Source organism: Sorex araneus, chromosome 4 (genome assembly GCF_027595985.1).
Source record: "Sorex araneus isolate mSorAra2 chromosome 4, mSorAra2.pri, whole genome shotgun sequence".
Taxonomy (NCBI): Eukaryota; Metazoa; Chordata; class Mammalia; order Eulipotyphla; family Soricidae; genus Sorex; species Sorex araneus.
In genome coordinates, this window is record NC_073305.1 from 10,484,616 (window position 1) to 10,503,479 (window position 18,864).

Below are 18,864 nucleotides of genomic sequence, written 5' to 3' on the forward strand. Positions count from 1 at the left end.
GAGAACCCTCTGGCTCCTTTTGTTGGGGCGGGGGAGTCTTGCTTTTTAGCATTTTCCTGGACTGTTTGAAGACCCTTTGAACAATATACTATTTGACATGGTTCAAACACTGACTTCAGAAAATCACTTCTTTGCCAGGGCCTCCCCCTCCCCCCCACAGAATCCCGCCCTCCCCCCTGCCCCCCAGATCAGACAAAAGAGCTGGCAGACCCCAGAGTTTGCTCACTTCAGACCTCAGACAAAACCTCGCGGGTCCCACGGGCATGCTTGGCGGGCGCCTGGTAACACCGCGGGCAGGCGGGCAGGCGGGCCTGACAGGCACAATTGTGAACCCAGAATCCCCTGCCCCCAAGCCGCGGGGGGGAGGAGGCCCAGCAAAGCTCCCAGACAAGCTATTCAGAGGCCTTCTGTCCACCGCTGACTGGCCCAGCAAAGTCACAGCTCAAAGGACTTCTTTGCCCAAAGCTGTCAGCAGCTGCAGGAGGGCAAGGGAAGGCGTGTGTGTGTGTGTGTGTCTGTGTGTGTGTGTGTGTGTGTGTGTGTGTGTGGTGGGGTAGGGGTGGGGAAGTACTCTCAGAATTAACTAGAAATCAGGGCAACTCCAAAGGCCAGAGCCAAGTTCCCAAGTTCTGTTCTCAGGATATAAGCTTTAGGCTCCCAAGATTCTGTAATCCAGCAGGGGGGAATTTGCCTTGAATGTGGCTGACCCGGGTCCAGCATCCCATATGGTCCCCTAAGTTCCACCAGGAGTGATCCCTGAGCAAAGAGCCAGGAGTAAGCCCTGAGTACCACCGGGTGTGGCCCCCAAATTAAAAAGAAATTAGAGGGGCTGGAGCAATAGCTCAGCGGGTAGGGCGTTTGCCTTGCACGCGGCTGACCCTGGTTCGATTCCCAGCATCCCGTATGGTCCCCTGAGCACCGCCAGGGGTGATTCCTGAGTGCAGAGCTAGGAGTGACCCCTGTGCATAGCCGGGTGTGACCCAAAAAGCAAAAAAAAAAAAAAAATTAGATAAAAAACCCTAACTTCTGCGGTCCACTTTGGAGTGGGGGCGGGGGTTGACGCTGATCGATTACCAGCATTCACCACCTCCAACGCCGCTGGTTAGGACCCCCCTAACCCTAACCAATGGAGCACCAATGCCAGCCAGAGGCTGTTTTCCCTTTTGAAGTGGGAGCTGTGCTGGTGGGCGCCACTAGTTGGGCTCCAGGCCGTCCTGCTGTAAACACTGATGTGTGGGCTTGGGGAAGCGGGGTCTTTCTGCGGCAGAAGTCAAAAGTGTGATGGTTGTAAAACTACCGATCCAGCTTCCAGGGCTTTATCCAGGCAATCAATCTAAGTGATGTGATTGGTTGTTTTATGGAACCAATCAGATTGGTCAGTTTTCACACTCGTTAATATCGGGGGTAACCAATCAGACAAGAGGGGCGGGGATACTTGCTGTATATAAGCGCCGGTCCTGCACTGTGGCCGGGTGTCGCTGTGCCAGAAGGGAAAGAAACTTCCGTGGGAGGTCTGCAGGAGAGAAGCAGCTGCTACTGAAAGGAGCCTCTGGGGTCTCTGTTCTAAACTGAGGATGCTACTGATCTCTTGCAGGCGGTCGGCGTGCTATTCTCAGGGCTGACCCCTGGCTCTGCACTCAGGGATCACGAGGCCAGGTGCTCGGGACCCTGCCCAGGTCTGCCACGTGCAAGGCAAGCGCTCCTACCCACTGTGCGATCTCTCCAGACCCTGCAACAATGAGAACAATAAGAGAAGGGCTGGAGTGATAGCACAGCAGGTAGGGCTTTTGCCTTGCACATGGCCGACCTGGGTTCAAATCCCAGCATCCCATAGGGTCCCCTGAGCACCGCCAGGAGTAATTCCTGAATGCAGAGCCAGGAGTGACCCCTGTGCATCTCCGGATGTGACCCAAAAAGAAAAAAAAGAGAACAATAATAGAATATATTTTAAAGATGTGTATCCACATAAGTTGGAGACGGGACATCTGACTCCCTCCCCAGGCAACAATCTCCAAGAATGAGGAGGAACTTACCCAAGGGAGAGAGACTGGGGTACTGCAGCAGAAGTGCAGTGTCCCAGATACTTTGTCAAATTCTGAGCTTCAACATTTAAATTCCTGGATGACCCACGAAGCCGGATCCTGACCCCCTCCTCCCTGTGATCAGCAGAGGGAAGTTGGAGTCTTGGCTCCAACGTGGCTGGACAATGGCTCCAGGCCCGCCACTTCCACATCTATCTGGTGAGGAAGCCTCCTGCTCACCTCCTCAATCTTTTTCAGACGTTGCCTGTCTCTGGCTGTGTCCTTCCTTCCTCACGCAATCTTCACCTGTGTCCCCCTCCCTCATATCCTGGGACCCCTGGGGGGAGGAGGGGACCTAGGAGAATAAACTGTGTTAAAGCACCGTAATAAAATGTTAACCCAACAGCACCCAGTTGGGCTAAGTGCTGCTAAGAGACAAACTTCCCGCGCAAAGTCCACCGCCACCTTCCTAGTCCCGCTCCCGACAAAACAGTGTCGAGAGCGAGGGTCCCTCTCGGGCCGGTCCCTAGTCGCGCCGCCTCCCCCAAGCCGGTTCCTCGGCACGCGTGGAGGAGGTGCGGGGTCGCGAGCTCCGTTTCTGCACTTGAGGGCAGGAGGGCTTCTCTGCACCTACCCACGACAGGGCGGTCGGGTGAGCGGGCGGAGACGCCGGCCCGAGGCTTTCTGGGGACAGGGGGTGGAGCGACGCGTGGGCGTGAGGGACACGCCCCCAGGAGCGGACCGGGCGGCCACCCTGGGTCTGGCTCGAGCTTCCCAGCGCGGCTCCCCGGACACACAGCGCGCGCGCGGCGCGGGGAGCAGCCGGCGGCGGAGCTGGGAGCGCACAGGCGCTGGAGCGGAAGGAAAGGGGCGGCACCCGGAGACCCCGGGAGTGCGCCCCCCGCCCCCAGGTAAACGCGGACGCCCCACGAGCCCGCGCAGCTGCCGGACGCGCTGCTCCCGCTCGTCCTTGGGAGAAACTGCGGAGCCGGTCCCGGAGCGGCGGGGTCGAGGGACCGAGTGCACGGCAGCGCCCCGCCGGGGAGCGCCCAGGCCGGCGGGCATGGAGGGCGCAGGGGGCGACCCGTACCGGCGCCCCGCGAGGCGCACGCAGTGGCTGCTGAGCGCCCTGGCGCACCACTATGGACTGGACCGCGGCGTGGAGAACGAGATCGTGGTGCTGGCCACGGGCCTGGACCAGTACCTGCAGGAGGTCTTCCACCACCTGGACAGCCGCGGCGCCGGCCGCCTGCCCCGCGCCGACTTCCGCGCGCTCTGCGCCGTGCTGGGGCTGCGCGCCGAAGGGGCGGCCGCCGGGGACGCGGCCTCCGCCACCGTGCCCGCCGCGGGGGACGCGGCTCCCGACGGCGACGCGGACGCCGACGAGGAGGCGCGCCTGGCGCTGAGCGCGGAGCCGCCCGAGCTGACCTTCCGCCAGTTCCACGCGCGCCTCTGCGGCTACTTCGGCACCCGCGCCGGGCCCCGGCTGCCCCGCGGCGCGCTCAGCGAGCACATCGAGACGCAGATCCGCCTGCGCCGCCCGCGCCGCCGCCGCCCCGCGCCGCGCCCCGCCGGCCCCGACGGCGGCGCCGACCCCGAGGGCGCGGCGCGGCTGGAGGAGGAGAACTGCAGCCTGCGCGAGCTGGTGGAGGACCTGCGCGCCGCGCTGCAGAGCAGTGACGCGCGCTGCCTGGCGCTGCAGGTGCGCGCCCGCGCGGGGTCGGGGTGGCGGTGGGGGGAGGCGGCCGGCCTCTCCCGAACCCCGACTGGGCAGCTCCTGCCGGCTTAGCCTCCAGGCACCCTGGCCCGCTCCCTCGCTCCCTTCAGCCCTACCCATTTCCCGCATAGCCGTCGCGCTCCGTCCCCAGCCCCGTTTGCCCCCTCTTGGTCCTGCTAACGCTGTCGCTGTCGTTCCTGGCGTGGTCTCACCCCCCTCTGCTGCAGTCTGCCTCGGAGGAGCTAGCGGGGGTAGAGAGGAGGAGTGTGGAAGCGGTTTATTCACCCCTGCTGATGGGCCTCCCTCAGGGCTATGCCTGGTGGCCAGATGCTAAATCCGCGGCCCAGACGGCCACCCAGCGCCTGCGGGGGCTGCTCCGGGCGGAAGGACTGGTGCCGGATGCAGCCCACAAACACAGCCGCCCGGGGGCCCTTGAGGAGGGCATGCTTTCTGGGCACGGGACTGGCTGGGGGCTGGGGACAAAGGGTTGGGACGCGAAGTGCCCTGGTGGTGCAGAGTGATGTCTCCTCCAGGCTCCCATCCTGTGTACCCAGGCCTGCGGGGTTATCCAGGCCAACAAAACTCTCCCCCTTCAGAATCATCCCGAGAGCGGGGAGGGCTGGAGATGGAGGGGCCACAGCACAGGTGGGAGGCGAAGAGCTGGGAAGCGGAACTGTTGGTCCAGTGCGAAGCAGCACTGGGGGGCTTTGTGCCTTAGTTTCCCTCTGTCCTTAACCAAGGGGGATTAGGCGAGCTGCTGCCACATTCAGATTTTCGCCAGAATTAAGGGTTCAGACACGCCGGCTCCCACCTCCCACGCTGCCTGCAGACTGTGTGCGGCGACTGTGCACCGTGGTTTAGAGGGCATGCGTCGGGGCCGCGGGCTCACGGTCACTATCCCTTGTCCTGCAGGTGGGCCTCTGGAAGAGCCAGGCGGGCGCGCACGAGGCGGGCCACGAGGAGCCCGAGGCGGCGGCGCTGGAGCTGCGGCAGGCGCGGGGCGCCCTGGCCCAGGCCGAGGCCCGCGCGGGGCGGCTGCGGCAGCGCCACACCGAGGTCCGGCGGCGCGCGGAGGAGGCCAGGCAGGCCGTGCTGCTGGGCCTGCGCCGGGTGCGCGAGCTCGAGGCGCTGGCGCGGCAGGTCCCCGAGCTGCAGCGCTGGGGGCGGCGGCTGGAGGGCGAGCTAAGGCACTACAGGTGAGCCAGGGGGAGAGCCTGGGCCCTCAGGTCAGCTCGGGGGTCTTCCCATCCCCTGCGCGCCCCCCACTTCCACCTCGTCCTGGAAGACCTAGATCTGGTCTGTCCTCTCTTTGCTCATTGGTTGGTCTGTTTGTCATTCTTCCGCTCCCCTTGCAGCTCCCCATCCGACCCTTGATAGTTCCCGGGCTGCAGTCCTGCATATGAATTCTTATTTGTCCTCAAACTGATCAATGCACGGATGATAATGGTCCTGGCTAAGGACTGCCCATCACTGCACGGAGGCAGGGACGCTCTGTTTTAGAGGGGTTGCCACCTGCGTTCAGGGCTTCCTCCTGATGGGGTGCTGGGGATCGAACCCCGGTCCGTGGCCTTCAAGGCAAGCGCCCGGCCTGCTGTTCTACCTCTCCAGCCTTTGAACTAAGTTCTGTTTGTGGCTTAGTGCACCTCGCAGTAGCTCTGTGCCCCAGTTCTCCGGAGGAGGAAACAGGTTTAATGACCTCATGTGCTGGCTCCACCCTGGGGAGGAAGCTGGCCGAGGGGCCAAGTTCAAATCCTCGCAGAGCTGGTGACAGATGTACGGCCTTGGGCAAGTCACTGGCCCACTCCAAGCCCGTTTCCTCTCCAATGGAAGGAACACAAGTATTGCAGGGGCAGAAAGCACCTCATCAAAAGCCCCATCCGGGCCCCGTGCCTGCCCGCACCCCGCCCTTCCTGGCGCTCGACCAGATGGGCGCACCAGATTTCACTCTCTCCGCGGCAGTAGAGCTGCCACGGGGAGCGAGACCCGAGAAACCCCGAGCGACCACACTCGCAGCAGGCTCGGAGCGGGCAGAGGGCGGAGGGGCTGGAGCTGAGGGTGGCAAGATGGGCCACAAGGATCTCAGCCTTCCCTGCGAGGCGCGAGCAGCCGTGCAACAGCTTCGACCTAGGAGGCGTCAGGAGCAGATGCGCATTTGAAAACCATCAGAATCCTGGCCGGCATCGAGACGGGTCCCGGGAGGGCGGGGCTCAGGCAGAGAGGGGCGTGATCCGGGGCGTGGCCTCGGCCTCGGAGGCAGCTGATTGGCCCAGGCGGGAGGGCGGGGCCGTCAGCGGGTCGCTTGGAAGCCGGTCCCGCCCCGCGGTCCCCGCTGGGCGCTGGGCGGGCGCGCGGGCGGTGGGGGTCTCTGAGGAGGTCCACTCGGGGCCAGTCCCCGCCGCCCCGATGTTTGGAGAGCTACTTCCTGTTTGCATAGCTGGGCGGCCGCGAGCAGCCCCGCTTGGCTGGAGGCCCACGTGCAGCCTTGGAACCTTCTCCAAGAGCAGCAGTGGAGCGACTTGCTTTGTTTGGTCCCAGAGTGAACTGTGCGTTTCAGCGAGACTCCCAGGCACCTGCGGAGTCCCCACTCCGAGAAGATGGCTCTACTCGGTGGGTTTCCAGCCGCCGCGCCGTTTATGCAACCCAAGAGCCGTGCCGGGGCCGGGGGAGTTTATCCGCATTTTACAGACTGGAGAGAGGGCGCCCTGAGAACTATTGCACCCCAAACCACACTCTAAACACTCAAGTGTGTCCTTCCGTCCATTTGGCCTTGGAACTCGGCTTACAAGCTGAGCCTCCAGTCACCGCCACGCCTCCCAAGCCCCCTGCTGTGTTGATGGGCCTTGCTGAGGCTCGTGAGGACACTTTGTCTTTATATTCAGGGGATCCCCACCCCCCCTCCCTCCATTGCCTTCGCCAGAGCAGTGAACATGTGTGTGTTCCTCTCTGAGTCTAGCTATGATGCTGCCCCCCACACACCAAATTCGGGTTACTCTTCGGAAAACGGCAGCAGATATTTCAAGAAGCTTTGAGAAGGTGCCTCGGGTGCGAGGCGCTGGGACAGTGAGTGTGTGAGAAGGTCTGTGGGGATGAGCCGTGCCTCCAGCTCCTTTCCGTGATGGCGCCTAGGGCTGGGCAGCCAGCGGGCACAGAGTATGCCCCTGGGGCAGAGCTCATGCTGTGCATGGGATACCCTGGCTCCATCCTGGCATGATCGAGCATATGGGTGGGCAGGGGAGGGTCTGGAACTGTGGATGCTGGTGGTGATGGTTGAGTGTAGACCCCCGTGGACCCCCAGCGCTGCAGCCACCATAGTCAAGAGCCTGGAAAGGTGGGGGTGCGGCTGGAAAGGTAGTGGCGCATGCCTTGCACTAGCCAACCTGGTTCGATCCCCGGCACCCCATATGGTCCCCCAAGCCCTCCAGCAGTGATCCTGAGCACAGAGCCAGGAGGAGGTCCTGAGCACTGATGGGCGAGCTTCCCACACACACCCACACACATAAAAAATAGGGCCCGGAAGGGTGCCTGCCCCAGGAAGAAGGTGTCATCAGAGCCTGCAGGTTGCCCCAGAGTGCTCCCTCGTGAAGGAGGGAAGGGTCTGGGGCACATTGAGCAGCTCAGGGCACTTACTGAGTGCCCAAGGCTGGGCCCTGCGAGCTCACGGGACCCTGCACTGTAGTTGCCTGCGCTTGGCACAGCGGCACAGGAGTCACACCCGGCGAGGCCAGGCTGGTTTGGAGGTGCCTCTGTCTTTCAGGAGTTCCGGAAACGTCTGCGGGAGGCCTGACAGCCCAGCGGGGTGGGGGTGGCAGTATCTCCTCTGCTTTTGCACTGCAAGTGCTGGGAGCTCAGATGGCCCGGTGTTCGGGGGATGGCCCGGTGTTCGGGGGGATGGCCCGGTGTTCGGGGGGATGGCCTGGTGTGCAGGGATGGCCCGGTGTTCGGGGGGATGGCCTGGTGTGCAGGGATGGCCCGGTGTATGGGGGTGGCCCGGTGTGGGGGGGTTGGACTGCTGCGCCTGCAGTCTGGAGATTTGGGAAGGGCCCCCGCCCCCGACCGGAACCTCCATATGCCACTTTAGTGGCCTCACTGTGGAATGTCTCCAGGTGGTCTGCAGATGTGTTGGGGGCAGTGGGGGGGGCAGAGTGCAGGAAGTAGAATAAAGGGAGGTGGAAGAGGGGGCGGAAGGAGAAGGAGGAAGAGGAGGAGAAGGAGGAGAAAGAAGGAAGAAGAAGAAGAGGAGGAGGAGGAGGAGGAGGAGGAGGAGGAGGAAGAGGAGGAAGGCCGGGAGATGCTGCTTAAAGCCGCTTGGTTAGAATGAACCGCCGATCGCCCGTTCCCAGAAACTTCTCGTTTCCAGAGTGTTCTCTCAGACACTGATCACCCATTTTCAGCAACAGGCAGGTTGGTGCCGGCCACGGCTTCTTTCTCCCCAGGGAAGCAGCGTGTTGAGGGGCGGGTGGGGTTTGCTCCTCAGTCACATGGTCAAACCCCCACTGATGTGGGGCTCGGCCGAGCTGCCCTCTCCTGGCTCCGCCATCTCCCTCGACCCACCTTCCAGCAGCCCCAGGTCCCGTGGCTGGGCGGGCGCGGCCATCCCTCCCACACCTGCCGCTGGTCATCCTGCCCAGTGCTCGGAGCGGGTTCTCTCTCTCCGGGACCTGATGACTGTCACATTTCCGCACCCAGGATCCAGGGATCCCTGGGGGGCTGCTGGTTTTTCTGGGGTTCCGCCTCTGCCTTTTCTGCCGGGGTGCCAGGTTCCCAGGCTTGCCTGGGGCGTTGTGACGTGAACCCCAGATCCCGGAGAGCCGCCCGGCCCTGCAGCTGTACGGCTCCCAAGAGAGATCTCCCGTCTGCCCACACCAAGGCCTGGCTCCGGGTTGGGGCGCGGGAGCTCCCGGCCGGAGCTGGGGGTCCGGGGCCAGCTGGCCCGCCTGTTCGATGCGAGCCCCAGTGGAGCTGGGTCTCAGAGGCTGTCCCCAGGGTCAAGGGGACCATGCAGCACTCAAAGCCTGCACCCCGAGCTCATTCCCCAGCCCCTTAGTTAGTGCTCACTGCCTTGATGGTTTATGAGCTGCCTCCGGTGGTGCCCCTTAGTTAGTGCTCACTGCTTTGAGGGCTTATGAGCTGCTTCTGGTGGTGCCCCTTAGTTAGTGCTCACTGCTTTGAGGGCTTATGAGCTGCTTCTGGTGGTGCCCCTTAGCTAGTGCTCACTGCTTTGAGGGCTTATGAGCTGCTTCCGGTGGTGCCCCTTAGTTAGTGCTCACTGCTTTGAGGGCTTATGAGCTGCTTCCGGTGGTGCTGTGTGGTGCTAGGGATCACGCCCAGGGATCCCCCGTGTGAAACCTACAGGCGTTCCTTCAAGGCGTCTCTCGGTTGCTCTCGGTGCTGAGTTTTCTATTGGTTTGGGCTTTAGGGCCACACTCTAAAGGGGTGCCTGGGGGCTGTGCCCAGCTCACACCACGCCCCTGCCCAGTGGGCGTCTCTGCGGCTTCTGGGTCGGTGGGGAGTTTGTTTCTCAGCGGGAAGGGCCCCGGGCATAGGAAGTGCAGACGGACGCGACCACCTGGGTCTTCTCTCGCCTGAGTTCCTGGACGGGGCAGCCGGGACAGGCCTGGGCGCCTCTTGCAGGGGCTCCTCGCCGTGCTGACCCCAGGGGCCCAAACCCAGGCCCACCCCCGCCGTCTGTGTTTTGGTTCCATCCCCTGCCCCCACAGCAGCCGGGGTCTCCTCCATCTGTCTTTCTGCAGTGCTCTGAGGTGTCCAGCATGTCCGTGTGTGTGTGTGTGTGTGTGTGTGTGTGTGTGTGTGTGTGTGTGTGTGTGTGTGTAGGTAGGAAGGGGGTTTCCACAGGCCCCGGCCCGAGAGAGCGACAGGAAACACAGGTCTGCTCCCGAGTCTGAACTGAGAGTTGGCGTTAGACGGTTTCACTTTCCCGAAAACTGGGGCATCAAAGAAATTAGTATCCAGGGTCCGCGGCATCCAGGTGCTCACCCAGAACCCCCGGGTGTGGAGTTCTGCTTCAGTCTCTCCTGGAGTCGGACCCCGGGATGCTCACCCCTCCGGTGCTCCCAGTCCGGGAGAAGGCTCCTCTCTCAGCCGAGGATTCCCCAGAAGTCTCAGAATTTAACTTCTTTACACACCCCCTGGAGACCGGGTTCACCCTCGACCCCATCACAGTGAGATGTTCTGATTGGCCAAAGCTTAGTTCTTGTGCCCGGGCTAGAGCCAGTCCATGCAATCTGGAGGGTCAAGGGCAAGCGAACCCCACATGTCCGCACACATCCTGAACTTGGGCCCCTCTGGAGGCGCCGGGGATCCCCAGAGAATGAGGAGCTGAGAAGGCAGGTTTCTCTGAGTCCACTTCACGGGACGGTCAGGGGCACTCTGCGCCCTCACGGGTGTGTCTCTGGGTGTGTGGGAACTTGGAGAGCCTGGGCAGAAAGGAGCCCTCTGGGGTCTCCTGTCCCAGCCCAGGAGCCCCCCCAGCCCTGAGGAGGAAGCTCAAGTCTTGGTCTCTGCCCCACCCCCACAGGCTGGTGGGGACACTGCATGGGACAGGCACAAAGGTCAGTGGGCACCTGGGCGCACGCTGGCCTCGAGAGTGGCTTGGCAGAAAGGACATGGGCATGCGACTCCAGCTCAGGGCAAACCCTGGGCGGCCCGAGGGCTGAGCCTGTGGGGCCTGGAGGGGGACCCCTAGGTCAGTGGCCTGTCTTCTCTTAAAGGCGCCTCCACGGTCAGCCCACCTGCCTCACCGCGCCTGCCCGGCCCTGACAAGAGCCCCTGGATGGGGGGCAGGGAGGGAGGGCGCGGCCTGGCCTCAGTGGCTCCATTCCTGGGAAGGATGAAAAGGCTCAGACAGAGGAGGGAGGGCCACCAAGGAGGGGACACAAAGAGCGCCACCTCCTCCTTCCAGCCCTGAGGGGCAGCCTGCCTGACCTGAGGGAGGGGCAGGGGGGGAGGAAGGGGCAGTGCGGAAGTGGGTGTGAGGGAACCAAAGCCTTTCTCCCATTACAAAGGGACAGTGGGATACCTGCCCCCCCAATATAGAAGGCCAGGGAGGGGGGAGGCAGCAGAATCTGAACATGAGTCCCAGCCTCTCTCCCTCTCTCTTCCCCTCCGTGCTCTCTCCCCCCCCCCTCTCCTCTCTTTCTCTCTCCCCCCTTCTCTTTCTCTCACATGTCACCTCCTCTCTGTTGCCAGATTCTTTCTGTTGTTGTTGTTGTTATTTGGGGGCAGAGCCACACCCAACAATGCTCAGGGCTTATTCCTGGCTCTGCACTCTGGAATTACTCCTGGTGGGGTTAGGGGACCACAGGGGATGCCAGGGACTATATGGGATGTTCGGGGGATCGAACCCGGGTCGGCCATGTGCAAGGCAAGCGCCCTCCCCACTGTGCTATCGCTCCAGCCACATTCTGCCCCTCACCCCCTGCCTCTGGTGTGAGGCCTGGAAGATGTGAATCTTGAGTGAGCAGTGGGGTGTGCAGTGGGTGTGCAGTGGGGTGAGCAGTGGGGTGTGCAGTGGGGTGTGCAGTGGGTGTGCAGTGGCAGAATGTGGCCCTGTGTACGCCACGGTCACTTCCAGGGGACCCCGGTACCCTCCTCTCTAAACTGGGGGGATGCCAGCAGTGATCCACCTGACAGGGCACTGAGGCGCGCTGGGCAGGGCTCACCAGGACTGGCAGGGCAGGGAGCCGGCTCAGTGGGCACGTGCATAAGGACCCGGGTTCAATCCCCGACACCACTTGGTCCCTGAACACCACCTGGTGTCTGTTGACTCTTGTCCACTGCAGGGTCCAAGCAGTGCCACCTCACTGGGTCCAAATATTGACCCCTGTAGCCCTGGTGGGTGAGTGTCAGCAGGAGTGGCCCCGGGCCCCTGGGCACGGCCTGGGAGGTTCCCCCCTCCCCCCCGCCCAGTGAAACATGAAAGAGGTGGGAAATGCTGCTTCTGGATGTGCATTCTGCAGAGGCGTGATGGGAACTGGGGGTTGTTCCTGTGGATGCATTCCAGCCCCCGGGGATTGTTCTGTCCACAGAAACCATCCACGGGCACCCGGGCAGCCTCGGGCCGGTGTGGACAAGGCCCTCAGAGGTTGGACTGGTGAGTTCGCAGAGAGAAAGTGTACATGTGAGGGGGTCCCCATCCAGGTCCTCTGGGAGAAAGGTCAGGCATTGAGGATTTAAATCAATTATATATATATATATATATATATATACATATATATATATATATTTTGCTTTTTGGGTCACACCCAGCAATGCTCAGGGGTCACTCCTGGCTCTGCACTCAGAAATTACCCCTAGCCATGCTCAGGGGACTATATGGGATGCTGGGAATTGAACCCGGGTCGGCCGCGTGCAAGGCAAACGCCCTACCCGCTGTGCTATTGCTCCAGCCCCCGCTAAATCAATTTTAAATTCATATAGTGCTCGGCACTTGCCCGTGGCCGCCTGCTGGCCTTCCCCGCTGTGGCCGCCTTCCTGCCCCGCACTCTCGAGCCGTCTCTAAACCCCGTCTGCCTGGCCCCGCTCACCTCGCCCAGAGCCTGGCTGCCCGGCCCTGCTTGAGGACACCCCCTCCACGAGCCCACCCTTTCCTTCGGAGAAGGTAGCCTGAGCCAGCCACAGTGACCAGTCCAGGGCCCCTGCGGCCACACAGGCTCTGGCTGCGGGACAGGGTGGGTGCTGCCGCGGGTCAGACAAAACAGCACCCGTCCCTCTGAGCACTTCCCCTTGGAAGTGAAAATCCTACAGCTCCAGCGTGGCGCCAAGCGCGGGCGGATGTGTGGGCCTGGCGCGGGAGGGTTTTTATTTTTAATGTCATGTAATGGTTTTCCAGAAAGTTCCAGGTCTGCCACGGGTGGATGGGAGTCACGGTGCTGCTTGGTCAAAAGAGATGTGGGGGCTGGGGGGCTCCAGGCCCAGGAAGCAGAGAGGCTCAGAGCAGTCTCCCCAGGCTGGTCCAGGAGCTCTGCTGACCCGTGCCGGGGACTCTGGGGAGCACTGGGGAGCGGACACCACAGTCCCCAGAGTGTCCTGATGGGACAACCTGGGGTACGACGGGCAACCAAGGTGTAGGGGGAATGCAGGAAGTAAAGATGCCTTCTCCAGTGGAAATGATCCCACTGACGACCCGCGTTGCTAATGACCGGAGCCAGACTCAGGCTGCTTTAGCCCCCGGCCCCACAAATAAGCTCTTTACCCCCTCACGGCCCCAGGGTGCCCTTCAGGCGTGGATGGATCCAAGCACTCAGGCCGCGGAGTGGCAGCTCCTGGGTGGGCTCTCGCCTATCCCTCTTCCCGGTGGTAAGATGACTGCCCACTGGGGGTGACGGCCCCCCGGGAGCTTCCCTGGCCCTGCAGCTGCAAGTCCCCCATTCAGGATCTCAGAGCATCCCCACACGGGGGGCGTGCCGTCCTCCAGCCAATCACAGGCCCCCAGGGAGGCCCGATAAGCTGATTCGCCCGGTAGGATCATGTGACAACCCGGGCCCACTTCTGATTGGCCAGATTGATCAGATTGGCCGTGGTTAAGAGAAGGGAGCCGGGGAGAGCGGTCTGAGAACAGCTGCCTGGATGGGGTGGGGGGTTGCCCAGTGGTCAGGGCCATGGTCCTTAACTGCACTGGGACACAGTTCTGTTTGTTTGGGGGCCACACCCGGCTATGCTTGGGAATGACTCCTGGCTCTGCACTCAGGGATCACACCTGGCGGGGCTCGAGGGACCCAGTGGTTTGCCGGGGATCGAACCCGGGTCGGTCACGTGCAAGGCAAGCGCCCTCCCCGCTGTCCTATCGCTCCAGTCCTGGGACGGCATTCTGAGTTGGCTCCTTCTGAGCGTGTGCGAGGAGCCTGTTGCCACCTGCTCCTTGCCCCCCGCGGTTGCCTTCTCTCACAGGGCGTCCTTGTCCTTGGTCTACTGCACATCCCTCCCCCCTCCCGCCGGCCACTCCCGCATATGCATGGGGAGGCGACAGTGGAGCCCCTAACCAGGGCCTCTCTTCGGGGAGGGTGTGGGATCAGCAGAGGGGAGGGTGTGAGATCAGCAGAGGGGAGGCAGTGATGGAGCAGAAGCAGCCACGTGGGCCCCGGGGCTGGGGGGGTTCACCTTGCAAAGTCGAACCAGGCGGAGGCTGACCCCATGTGGGTGGGCTAACCAGGAGGCAGAGGAAGAGCCCGACACCCCCAAGCAGCCCCCCTTGCCCAGCACCAGGCTGATGCTTCCTCCCACCACGGTGCCACCACCTAGGCGGCCCCTGGCATGACAAGGGACCCCTAATTCCGGTGACGAGGGTGGTCTCAACACTTCTAACCTTGCAGCCCCGCGTCCTCACTGTGACCATCAGAGCCGAGTGTCCCCCCTCGCCCCCCCCACACACACACCATCCTGGCCAGCAGCCCCACCACAGCAGCCACTGGGACCCTCGGTTCCTGAGCTCCCCCACTTCAGACAGGCCCTGGTGTCCAGCCTGTTCCCATCACCTCAGGGCCCCTGGCCTGGCTGCTCTGTCTGTGACCACTTCGTGACAAGCTTCCTTCCTTGGGGACGGTCAGTTCCGTGAGGTCAGGCCCGCTCTCCTGCTGGACTCCGTCTCCAGCACCAGCGTGACAGCTGTGACAGGGGACACGGCAGAAGCCACAGCCTGAGCTGGCCACTGGGCTGCCGGGTGACCGTGCACGTGACTCTGCAGGACGGACGCCAAGTCCCAGCCTCCAGTGTCCCCGTGACCCGGACTGGCGTGGGGACAGTGAGGACAGTGCGGGAGAGCAGTTCCCAGGCCGAGAGGACCCCCAGGACGGCCCCCCTGCGCGCCTCCTGATTTATTTTCAGAGCTTCCTCTGCGGCCCCTCTCCTGCATTTCTTCCTTCTGTTGTTCTCTCGTTTCCACACGCCGCTCGCTGCTTCCTGACAGGCTTCTCTCAGGAAATGCCACACAGCAGAGGAAGTGGTGTGCAGGCCTCCAGGACTGCGGGGTGGGCGCGGGAGCCGAGAGCCCCCATACACAGACACACTCACACACACACACACACACACACGGGGCCCTGGCCAGGCTCTGGGCATCCTGTCGGCTCTGCAGCTGTCCAGAAATGCACGCAGGCGTCGCCGAGAGACTCGGGGGCTGAAAGCAGACCGAAGCTGATGCAAGTTCCACCCATTCTGGAAAGAGCTGGCCCCTGGGGGGGCTGGAGTGATAGCACAGCGGGTAGGGCGTTTGCCTTGCACGTGGCCAACCTGGGTTCGAATCCCAGCATCCCATAGGGTCCCCTGAGCACCGCCTGGAGTAATTCCTGAGTGCAGAGCCAGGAGTAACCCCTGTGCATCGCCAGGTGTGACCCAAAAAAGCAAAAAAAAAAAAAAAAAGAGCTGGCCCCTGTGGGCGCAGGGGTCTGCGGTGTTCCTGGGGTACAGCCTCCAGGTGCTGGGACACTAGCCTGCAGCCTGGTGAAGGATGAGGCCCAGGACATCAATGTCCTTTAGTGACATCAATGTCCTTTAGTGCACGGTCTCGGGAACCTGGGAGTGACTGAAAGGGCCCGAGAGCAAGGCTGAAGCTCCCCTGAGATAAGGAGGTGCTGGGGGCAGGGAGCCCAGTGGGCAGGGTGGTTGCCCTGCACGTGGCCAACTGCGTCCAATCCCCGGCCCCCCATGGAGTCTCGCGAGCACCACGGGAGGGATTACTGAGTGCAGAGCCAGGAGTAACCCCTGAGCATCACTGGGTGTGGGACCCCGACCGAAAAAAAAAAAAGAGGTGCTGGGACTGAGCCCAAACAACGGGGCGTGAGCCCCAGGCCCCCTGCACACTCAGGCGGCCGAGAGCCAGGACCAGAGCGGCTCTTCCGGAAGGGGCTTTACATGGACAAAAGGAAGCAGCACAGGGGCAGGGCCCGGCCTGGCGCTCCAGGGGAGGCCCGAGTCCGGGAGGGGTCAGGGAGAGGCCAGCTCCCCTGCGCTGGCCGGGGATGGGGCTTCCTGCCGCTCCCCTCGCGTGCCCACACGCCCTGAGCACTGCAGCCTCTGAGCACTGCAGCTCGCACCGAAGTGGAGGCTCTGTCCTGGTGGCGAGGCAGAGGCCCAGGAGAGCTGCACAGACTCGGAGGCTGTCTGGGAAGTGCCCGGGGAGGCCAGCGGCAGCGCCTGGGCTGGTCTGGGCAGGAGTGGCCCTGGGCCATGGGTCTGGGGCGCCTGCTGGCTGGCTGGCAGGTTCCGTCCCGCACTGGCCTTGTTCTGGCCTGGACGGGGTCTCCCCCCTTCATGAGCCCAGCCTGCCCGTTCAGGGTCTCCCCTGCTAGGGCTTCCAGCCCCCTTTCTCAGCGGCCACCGCCTTGGAAGGAAGCTCTGGAGATGGTGTGCTCGCTGCCAGCAAGGGCCTCAGGGGCAGCTCGTGCCCAAGTCTCGAACGCTGACTCACCCTGGTGCCGAGGCGGCAGGGGGACAGCACAGCTGGGGGACACAGCTAAGTCGCTGGGCAGAGGGGTGCGGGCAGTGCCCCAGGAGAGGGCCAGGAGACTCCGTTTTCTTCACAGCTCACTGACGCCAGAGAGGACCCGGTTCTGCACCCCCCTCCTCAGCTCACAATCTTGCACATCAGCAAAGTCCTCGTGGTCACAAAACAGCTGCCATGGCCCTGGCCTTCACTGCCACATCCCGAGACAGAGAAATAATGGCCTCTTTTTAAAATTTTTATTTAATTCCCCCCTTTTTGGGCCACATCTAGTGGTGCTCAGGGACTACTCCTGGCAGTGCTCGGGGGAACCATATGTGGTGCTCGGGATCAAACCAGGTTCGGCCACATGCTACATCTCCAGCCCTGACTCGTTCTGACTTCCGTGTTCCCAGAGATTGCCCTGGCAGCCTTCCCCTCACCTGCCGGCGACGAGAATCCCGCCACACGCCTGTTTCTCCGTGAGAGGGAAGGAATCAACATGCCCTACGTGGCCAGTCCCGTCTCCCTCGGGAGGGCAGAGCTCATGCCAGGGTAGACGGGCGTGGGCGGGTGGCTGTGTTTGGTTTCGATGCAACCATAACAAATGACCACAAGTTGGGTGATGCGAAACACCGCCCACCCATGAGCTCACAGCGCCGCGGGCCAGAAGTCCCGGGTCCTCCTGGGGCTGAAGCCAGGTTGCCGCTGGCCAGGCCCCGAGGCTCAGGGGAGACACCCGCGTCCACGCTCACGCAGGTGTGGGCGGAGCTGGGTTGTCCGTGGTTGGGTGGAGAGTCCCCTCTCCCCTGGGGGGCCGTGGGGGGCAGGGGACAGAGGGATGCTGCTTCCCAGCCAGCGAGGACCCGAGTCCTCCCCGCCCCACTTCCAGACTCCCTCTCCCCCAGCAGGCCGGGAAGCTCTCTGCTGGCCTCGGGCCTCGGAGCAGAGCTGGGTCTCGTCCTCCGGTCAGAACCAGCTGTCCCGGGACACAGCGCTGTCCCCGTGACAGTGGGGGCCACGGTCACAGCTTGCAGGAAGCTGGGGGGAAGGGGCGGTGATTCCCGGACATTGTGCCCACGGCACCATCAGCCGTAGCGCCACGCAACAAGGCCGGTGTTTCACAAAAAGGAAAGGCGAGGGGTTCGAGCCATAGCACAGCGGGGAGGGCGTTTGCCTTGCACGCGGCCAACCCGGGTTCGATTCCCAGCATCCCATAGGGTCCCCTGAGCACCGCCAGGAGTAATTCCTGAGTGTAGAGCCAGGAGTAACCCTTGTGCATCGCCGGGCGTGACTCCCCGCCAAAAAAAAAAAATAAACAAAGGCGAGGCTTAGGCGGAAGATGGTACAGCAGGGAAGGTGGTTGCCTTGCACTCTGCCGACCTGGGTTCGATCCCTGGCATCCCATGTGTTGCCAGGAGTGATTCCTGAGTGCAGAGCCGGGAGGAACTCCTGAGCATCGCTGGTGTGACCCAACAAGCCAGCAGAAGAAAGGGGAGACCTGGAGGGGCTCGGGAGCTCAGTCTCCAGAGACCCCCGCACCAGCCACCTGCAGCAGGGTCAGCCGAGCAGCCGGAGGCCCTCGGACCCTGTGGCCAGGCTGCAGGGCCGGGCTCGGGGGGAAGCGAGGGCAGGACCTGCGGGGCACGGGAGCAGCCTTGCTCCTGCTGTGTCCTTTGGCTGCCCCCGGGCCGTGGCTTGGCTCTCACGACCCCGGACACCAGACTCTGCCGATGGTGCAGGTGAGCCCCCTGCACGGACCCTCACAGCAACACGCCGACACCCGCTCCTGCACACCCGGGGGACGCTCTGCACCGGCGACTCTGGAAGGGCCCTGTCCACCTCCCCCACCTCCCCACCCCCCTGCAGACGGGTGGGGGTTCCCTGGAATGCACACCCGGATATGGAAGGGCAGGGCCCTGGGAGCCTTAGACATAGTTCGACCAGGAGACACTGGCCGGGGCTGCACTGGTACAGCATGCAGCCGACCCGGGTTCGATCCCCTGCATCCCAGGCCTGCCAGGAGTGATCCCTGAGCACAGAGCCAGGAGTAACCCCTGAGCACTGCTTAGGAGTGATCCCGGAGCACAGAGCCAGGAGTAACCCCTGAGCACTGCTTAGGAGTGATCCCGGAGCACAGAGCCGGGAGTAACCCCTGAGCACTGCTTAGGGTGTGCTGCCTGCCCCCCCCACACACACAGGAAATAAAAAAGAGACACAGGCCAGCCCCTGGGTGCTCTTAGTCTCTTAGTCGTCACCCATCCCGCCAGGTTCTTTGTACCTTGTGAGTTTTGCTGTTGAGTTGGGGGCTGGCCCGGTCCTAAACCACAGAGTAGCTCAGCCTTTCGCTTCTTCTCTTTTTTTTTTTTTTTTTGCGTCACACCCGGTGATGCACAGGGGTCACTCCTGGCTCTGCACTCAGGAATTACTCCTGGTGGTGCTCAGGGGACCCTATGGGATGCTGGGATTCGAACCCGGGTCGGCCGCGTGCAAGGCAAACGCCCTACCCACTGTGCTATTGCTCCAGCCCCAAACCTTTCGCTTCTGTTTGCACCACGTCCTCCTCCTCTCGGCCCTTCACGCGCCCACGCTCTCCCGCTCCGCGTGGTCTGGGCAGGACCCCACTTGATTGTTGTTTTTGCGTTGCTGGGGTCAGCCCCAGCGCCTTGTCCCTGACGGGCCTGAGCTCTGTCACT

General features: G+C 62.8%; 1 protein-coding gene across 1 annotated transcript in view; it reads left to right on the forward strand.

The window, feature by feature from the left end:
- Window positions 1–263: 263 nt before the first annotated feature.
- Window positions 264–18,864, forward strand: part of EFCC1 (EF-hand and coiled-coil domain containing 1) — a 28,387-nt gene continuing 9,786 nt past the window's right edge. The window contains exons 1-3 of the mRNA XM_055135004.1: window positions 264–281; window positions 2,716–3,723; window positions 4,651–4,934. Coding sequence (XP_054990979.1) covers window positions 264–281; window positions 2,716–3,723; window positions 4,651–4,934 — 1,310 coding nt within the window. The remainder of the gene's footprint in view (window positions 282–2,715; window positions 3,724–4,650; window positions 4,935–18,864) is intronic.